The following is an 8,837-nucleotide window of genomic DNA, read 5'->3' as shown; positions in this document are numbered from 1 at the left end:
AATATATAATGTGGGGTTGTATAAATATATAATTTTGAGGTTATATACATATATAATGTGGGGTTATATCATCAGAGTGCTCTCTTCCAGCTGAATATACCACTGAAATTAGAATGTTTTTTTCTGAAGAGACAAACTGCTCTGTTCATGTATCACTTTTTCTAGGCTGCACTGTTATTTTTTTTAATCCAGATCTCCAAAAAAAACATTTAGAAAAGTCTTCAGTCGATCTGAATTGCTTCTCCCAGACTGATGAGTTAGGAGAGACCATATTGGTCTAGTTTTATCTTCTGTTGTCTCAGAGTAGACTTCTAAAGCAAACTTGTGTCAGTCAACATGAACGCCTCACCAACAATTTGAGGCAGGGAGTAGCCTTCTAGATCCAGCAGCACTGTCCCTGTTTGGAGACAGGTCCGAAGCTCAAAGAGACTGTGCAAGGACAGCGTAGACACATGGGGTTTACTCCACCTCTCTCCTCCCTCCTCCACCTTCTCCTCAAACCTCACCCACCTAAAGACAGCAAAGAGACACGGGTCAGAAACGATCAACTGCTACTTAAAAACGCTGCTGGTTCTTCTCAGTAATAATTAATTCAACCTTTATTTAGACAGGTAAATCCCATTGAGCCTCGAGGACTCATTGACAAGAGAGACCTGATTTCAACAAAGAGTGATGACAACAATGGACAACAGCGACAACAATAGACAAATATAAAAAGGCATACAGATTTTTTTTAACAAATAAAATGTCAAAAAGAGTAACAAAACATCTAGATTATAAGGCAAATGTAAAAAAACTAAAAACAGGAACATGTCTGCCTTGCCAGGACTCCAACAGATTTTTAAAGCTACTTAGACAGGTCAAAGGTTGAGAGCTTCAGGTCTTTTTACAAGATATTCCAGGAAACAGGAGCGGAGTAGGAGAAGGCCCTTTTGTCAAGTTCAGTCCGCACTGAGAGAACACTGCAGGTAATAATGTCCTGAGAGCGCACGCTGTAGCTGCACTCACACAGAGACATGTAGGAGGAGATTAATAATAATAATGCATTGTGTTTGTTAGCACCTTTAAAGACACCCAAGGACACTTCACAACATTAAAAATACAAAATAAAACATTATAAAATGGCTATAATAACAAAACCAAGAAGAAAATAACAAGAAATTAAAGTGAGAAGTCTAACGTGAACAGATGAGTTTTGAGTTGTGATTTGAAGGTCTGAAGGGAGTCAGTATTACGGATGTCTGAGGGGAAGAGCGTCCCAGAGTTGGGGAGCAGAGTGAGAAAAGGCTCTGTGTCCCATGGTGCTGAGGCGGACGAGAGGCACGGTGAGGTGTGTTACGACGAGACGAGGGCTGACTGTGGGTCACTGGCTCTGAGCAGATCAAAAACCCCAGACCAGTCTAGATAAATATCTAACAGGTGGATGGAAGAGGAAGAACAAAGGGAGTGTGAATGGGTGATAAATTGCAGGATATCGGACAGATAGAGAGGGGTGAGGTTATAGATGACCTTGATTGTGTACAACAGGATTTTAAACTGAATTCTGAAAGTGACTGGAAGCCAGTGAAGTTGCTGTAAAACTGGGGTGATGTTGTGAAATGAGGGGGTTTTGGTAACGATGCGGGCAGCTGAATTTTGAACCATTTGAAGCTTACAGAGTAATTTGTGCGGCAGACCAACTAGGAGAGAGTTGCAGTAATCAATTTGAGAAATGACCAAACTATGGACCAGGATGGAAGCAGAGTGCGGAGAGAGGGACGGACGGAGACGGTTGATGTTTCGAAGGTGGAAATATGCAGTCCAGGTAATATGATATAGTAATAGTAGTAGTTGTGTGTTTTCCAAAACCTGTCCTTTAATAACACTTTGAGCTTTTTTATTTGATCATCCAGCTCTTCCAGATTATATAAAGCTGTCTCAGTATCTGGGAGCCAATTGGCTGTATTTCAGTAGAGTTTATAATGGAAACGTCAACTAATATTTATGTTTTTACAGGCAGGAGGTGGAACACCTAGAGAGCTGGTGCAGGAAGAACAACCTCTACATCAATGTGAGGAAGACGAAGGAGATGGTCGTGGACTTCAGACAGAACAAACAAAACACACAAAAAAGAGAAAAAAGAAAAAAAGAAAAAAGAAGGGAAAAATTAAAAAAGGAGAAAAAAAGAACAAACACACCTAGCCCCTCCCCCCACCCCTCACCCCCCAAACATAGGAGGATTCAACTCAACTCAACTTTATTTTGGTAAATTAGCATTACAGAAAAGGAAAACAATATAGACTACTTTTTGACAAATCAATAATTTACCAAAAAAGGAATAGGCTGAAGCCGAGGCTTATACTTGCCTACCCTGTTCATAGACTCAGCAGTCTTCAATAATAAAATATATCTACTGTCCATATATATATACATACATTACATATACACATATCTATATAAAAATATGTCTGTGTATATGTATAAGCATACTTACATTACATACATACATTGTTAAACACTACATATATACATCTACATAACAGTATAAGCTTTTATAATTTTACCTTTTATGGACCTTTTAAAGCTCAACAAAAAAGCACATAATTTGAGTTCATCATTCAATTCATTCCACAATTTCACACCGACAACTGAAATGCATCTAGATTTTACTTTACTTTTCTCTTTAGCTTGTTCAAATATTAATAAATCTCGTAAATTATAATTACTCTCCCTTAACTTAAATAATTTCTGAATTCCAGAAGGAAGACTTTTATTCACTGCTTTATACATTATTTCCAGTATTTTTATATTTACAATGTCATTAACTTTTAAGGTGTTACTTTGAATAAAAAGTTTATTAGTTGGTTCACAATATCCCACTTTATTAATAAGCCTAATTGCTTTTTTTTGTAACTTTACTAATATGTCAATAGTTGTTTTATTAGCATTTCCCCATATTTCTGCACAGTATGACAAATAGGGCATAACCAAAGAAGAGTATATAATATGCAAGCCTTTTACATTTATTAAATCTTTTATTTTAAACAATATTCCAACAGTTTTTGAGACTTTATTTCTAATATATTCAATATGAGGCTTCCAACTAAGTTTGTTATCCAGAATGATACCTAAAAACTTTGTCTCATAAACTCTGTCGATTTCAACTCCATTTAGATGTAACTTTACATTATTGTAAATCCGATTACCAGAAAATACCATAAATTTTGTTTTTTGTCCATTTAATGATAACTTATTGTAATCAAACCACTTTTTTAACTCAGCTAGCTCTTTTTCTACTATTTGTATTAGTTCATCCATATTCTTTCCAGAAAGAAAAAAATTTGTATCATCAGCAAACATTATAAATTTCAACATATTGGATACTGTAAAAATATATCATTCACATAAAGTATAAATAATTTAGGTCCTAGAACCGAGCCTTGAGGAAGACCACATTTTATAGTTTCAGTTTGTGACTTTGTATTGTTAATTTGTACATATTGTAATCTATTATTCAAGTAACTCTTTAACCACTGATGTGTAACCCCCCGTAAGCCATATTGTTCACATTTCCACAGTAGTCGTTCATGGTCAATAGTGTCAAACGCCTTACTTAAATCAATGAACACTCCCACTGTATTAAGTTTCCGATCAACTGCTGCAGCAACGTGTTCCACAAACTCCATCACAGCTAAAGTTGTGGAGTAGTTGTTTCTGAAGCCGTACTGGTGTTCATTTAATATATTGTTTTTATTAAGAAAGGAGTCCAGCCTTTTTATGAATATTTTTTCCAGGATTTTAGAAAACTGTGGTAGCAATGAAATAGGTCTATAATTTGTTACATTTTGCTTATTACCATTTTTGTGGACTGGAAACACCTTGGCTACTTTCATTTTATCAGGAAATTCTCCAGTTAAGAATGATCCCTTACAGATATAGGTGATAGGTTTAATAATACTATAAATGACTTCTTTCACAATAGCCATATCAATATAATTACAGTCTTTGGATTTCTTATTTTTTAATTTTTTAACTACTTCGATTACCTCACTTTCACTCACTCCTCCAAGAAACATTGTATTAATATTATTAAATGTATAATTGAGTTTTTCATCTCTAGCCTTTGGCAACTCATTTACTAAATTAGGACCAACATTAACAAAGAACTGATTGAAGACTTCAACAATATCCTCTTTATTTTCCATTGTGGTGTTATTATGTTTAATACACATTGCAAAATCTCTGTCTTTATGATTTTTAATGACACTATTAATTATCTTCCAAGTACCCTTAATATCATTGCTGTATTTTTGCAATAGCGTATCATAATAATATAGTTTTTGCTTTCTCAGCACTGATGTTAATTTGTTTTTATATTTTTTATATTTGTCTTCTTTTTCCTGGGTTGGGCACCTAATAAAATCCGTATATAACTTGTTTTTCTTTTTACACGACTTTTCCAGACTCTTTGTCATCCAGGGAGTCAATCGGTTTTTTGATGTTTGTTTGTATTCTTTAAAGGGACAATGATGATTATAGCTTCTTTCAAATATTTCCAAAAATGTATTATATGACTCATTGACGTCATCAACAAAAACATTTTGCCAATTATAATTTAGTAACTCTGCTTTCATTTCTTCCACAGCTTCAGGTGATGTAGCTCTAACTAGATTAGGAGCTGGCTTTGTCACATTTAAATTAAACTGATGACTAGTATCCAACACAGTAAACACTGGCAAATGATCAGTAATATCAGTTATCAACAGTCCACTTTTTGTTTTCACATTGAACTTATTTATAAAAATATTGTCAATCAGTGAAGCACTGTCTTTGGTTATTCGAGTAGGTCTTAATATTAATGGATAGAAACCTAAACCAAACATTGTGTCGACAAATTCAGTTGTTTTGTTATGTTCATTATATTTCAACAAATCAATATTAAAATCCCCACAAATAAAAGTAAATTTTTCATTATACCTCTCATACATCTCTAATATTTTCTTACTAAACTCATCTATGCATGAGCTAGGAGTTCGATAAACACAACTAATTAACATATGCTCAGATCTATTACCCTCAATTTTAACAGATAAACATTCCATCAAGTTATCAACTGAAAATGTCATTTTATCAATAACCTTACATTTCAGTCCTGACTGAATAAACAGTGCAACACCTCCTCCTCTTTTGTTAAACCTGTTTTGAACAAACATTTGATATCCATCCAGACCATCCAACAGTTCATTTCCTTCAGTGATCCAGGTTTCTGAGATTGCTACTACACTAAATTTCTCATCAAATGTTTGAAGGCAGCTTTTTATTTTAGAGAAATTGCTTTGCATGCTCCTACTATTAAAGTGAATAAGTGAGAAGCCCCCCCCACCCCACATTAACACTGCCTTCTGAATAATATTCACAGTGTGGTTTAGTATTATGACTGAAATTTGTCTCTGGGTCTATATCAGTTTCTATATCATAAAACTTGTGATCTTTAAAATCGAAACACTTAAATTGTGTACTTTGACCCATTGATAAATAATATGTCGTTCACCTCATCAGCATGTACAGAAACCAGACTGACAGAAAAACAAAATTTAAAAAAAGTAAACCACATTGTTCATCTATATTTCTCCAGCTCAGAAACATTTTTGATAGTTAGGACTTTGGCCTGATCAGGAGAACCATTAAGTTTTATCAATATTTTACAGTTCCTAGTCCATGTAGCTTGTATTTTTTTCTCCTTCTTCAGAATCCTCGCTTGGTAAGCAATCTCTGCATTCTTCTTTGTGAGGTGTTCATTTACAAACACATCTGTACCCTTCAGTTTTTTAACAACTTTTAGCAGTTCAGTTTTGTGTTTTGTACTCACAAATCGAATGATGATATTTGGTCTTTTGTTGCGTTTATCCAAGCTTGCATTTTGTTTTTGCGGCACTGTGTAGCAAGCAGCTATAGTTTTAGTATCCAGCAAAATGTCCTTGCTGCTGAAGAACTTGATGACTTGCTGCTCAAGTGAAAGTAGTTCATCTGGTGGTGCATCTTCCCCTTTATTGTCTTCTGCTGTTGTCCTTGCACGGTGTGTCGTCTTAAGTCCAGATATCACCACGTCCTCCTTTCTTGTGTACTGTTCCAGGTCCTCCACTCTTTTTTCCAGCTCTTCAATCTTCTCATCCTTCTCTTTGATAATCACTTTCAGTTGTTGAAATTCTCCAATCAAACGCATCAGACTTTGTTGCTTCACCACCTTGCTCAGTTCTTCTGACATGACATTCAATGATAGTTTAAGTTCTTCCATGTGTTTTGTTAAGTTTGGAGCCATTTTTACTGCTCGTTAGCTGCTGACAGTCCTGGGAGTTCACTGGGCCTTTGCTGCTTGTTTAAGCACATGTATTCAAAATGTGCTTAAAGGTTGAAAAATAGCAGAAATGATCCTACAAATCTAAACATTAGTTGAATATCAAAGCGCAAAACTCCAACATTTGCTTGGATGTTGAGTTGTTTTTCAGATATTCAATAGATTTTCACTAGATTGTAGGTCAGATCTAGACAACCTCCCCTAGTCAGCGGCCATCTTCCAACTAAAGGATCTGTGGTAGAAGTGGTCTCCAGTTTCAATTAAGTAAGTAAGTCAAACTTTATTTATATAACGCTTCTCAAGATAAAAATCACGAAGTGCTTCGACAATCAAAATAAACAAAAGCACTAAACAAATTTAAACAAAGGCAGATTTTAAAAAATGAGTTTTTAGCTGGCCTTTAAAGAAAGCCACTGAGTCCGCTGATCAGAGACTTTGAAGAGGGGAGTTCCAGAGTCTTGGAGCCACAGAAGAAAAGGCTCTGTCTCTTTTAGTTTTTAGTTTTGTCTGGGGGACAATCAGCAGGTCTTGATTACAGGACCTCAAAGTCCTGATAGGGGTGTAAGGATGCAAAAGTTCCAAGATGTAAATACATATTTCCCACACACGTGACCAGCATTGCACAATGCTGGGTTTTACGCCATATGTTTAGGCGCATGAGAGAAAGATGGTTTACAGACAGACAAGAGCTCAGCATATTGATACTCTTGACCAAGTGCAAGATATTTGCATAAAATACAAACCGGATTCTAAAAGAGTTGGGACACTAAACAAATTGTGAATAAAAACTGAATGCAATGATGTGGAGATGGCAAATGTCGTTATTTTATTCATAATATAACATAGATGACAGATCAAAACTTTAATCTGAGTAAATGTAACATTTTAAAGGAAAAATATGTTGATTCAAAATTACACAGTGTCAACAAATCCCAAAAAAGTTGGGACAAGTAGCAATAAGTGGCTGGAAAAAGGAAATTGAGCATATAACGAACAGCTGGAAGACCAATTAACACTAATTAGGTCAATTGACAACATGATTGGTATAAAAAGAGCTTCTCAGAGTGTCAGTGTCTCTCAGAAGCCAAGATGGTAAGATCAATCAATCAATCAATCAATCAAACTTTATTTATAGAGCCCTTTCCAGCAGCCAAAAGGTGCACAAAGTGCTGCACAGTACAGAAGTTAAAAACAAACAAGAATAAAAAATCAGTCAGTTAAAAACAAAAACAATTAAAACATAGCAAAATTGTCAAAGACCTACTAGGTATTAAAAGCCTGCCTGAATAAAAAGGTTTTAAGATTAGATTTAAAATGCTCCATGTCAGTGATGGAGCGCAGGTCCTGAGGTAGCTGGTGTCAGGGTTTGGTGGACAAGAACGAACCCAGTAGCGCAGACAGGACTCAACTCGGCAGATTACAAAAATAAGTATTTTAATGATGAAATGAAAAGTAACAAAACAATAAGCTGACGTGGCAGCACACTTACTTTTAACCAGTAGACTCAGGAGGGATACTCAAAACGGGACTCAGGAAGCTCAGGGAAACAGAATACTCAGGAGAACACAGAAGACCCAAACGAGTTCAACGCGACGAAGAACAAGACAGAACAGACAGCTTTTATACAAGGACAAAACGAGACGTGATTACAAACAGCTGGGACGAGATACAGGTGGCAACAATGGAAACTAACGAGGAGCACGAGGGAAACAGACACACCGGGCCACAGAAAACTAACATCCTTACAGTACCCCCCCCCCAAAGACGCCTCCAGGCGTCCCCAAAACCCCCCCCTCACGAAGGACTAGGGTGGGTGGAGGGTGGCACTGCAAGGGTGGAGGGCCCGAGGAAAACACGAGGACCAGAGAAAAGACACGAGGGACCAGAGAAAATACACGAGGGACCACAAAGAACGAGACACGAGGAGCCAAGGAGAAAAAGGACACGAGGAGCAAAGAGAAGGGACACGAGGAACCAGAAAAGGGACACGAGGAACCAGAAAAGGGACATGAGGAGCCACAGAGAGCGAGGACATGAGGAACCAGAAAACGAGGAGCCAGAGAAAAGGACACGAGGAGACACGGAGAAAAAGGGACAAGAGGATTTCCAAAGAACGAGACACGAGGAGCCAAAGAGAACGAGGAACCAGAAAACGAGGACACGAGGAGCAAAAAGGACACGAGGAGCAAAGGACACGAGGAGCAAAAGGACACGAGGAGCCAAGGAGAAAAACAAGACACGAGGAGCCAGAGAACACAAAACACGAGGAGCCAGAGAAAAACAAAGAGACACGAGGGATCACAAGGAATATGGACGGTCAAGGGACCGTCCCTAAAGTCATTGTTCAGGGGGGCGGCCGGGAGGCCGTCCATCACGGGACCATCGTTCAGGGGGGCGGCCGGGAGGCCGTCCAACACGGGACCATCGTTCAGGGGGGCGGCCGGGAGGCCGTCCAACACGGGACCATCGTTCAGGGGGGCGGCCGGGAGGCCGTCCAACACGG

General features: G+C 37.6%; 1 protein-coding gene across 1 annotated transcript in view; it reads right to left on the bottom strand.

Moving 5' to 3' along the window:
- Positions 1-8,837, bottom strand: part of slc4a5a (solute carrier family 4 member 5a) — a 205,987-nt gene that overhangs the window by 162,700 nt on the left and 34,450 nt on the right. The window contains exon 4 of the mRNA XM_037679966.1: positions 350-510. Coding sequence (XP_037535894.1) covers positions 350-510 — 161 coding nt within the window. The remainder of the gene's footprint in view (positions 1-349; positions 511-8,837) is intronic.

Source organism: Nematolebias whitei, chromosome 8, assembly GCF_014905685.2.
Source record: "Nematolebias whitei isolate Nwh7 chromosome 8, NemWhi1, whole genome shotgun sequence".
NCBI classification, from domain to species: domain Eukaryota; kingdom Metazoa; phylum Chordata; class Actinopteri; order Cyprinodontiformes; family Rivulidae; genus Nematolebias; species Nematolebias whitei.
Note: the sequence above shows the minus strand (reverse complement) of the source record. Positions and strands in the feature narration are given on the sequence as shown.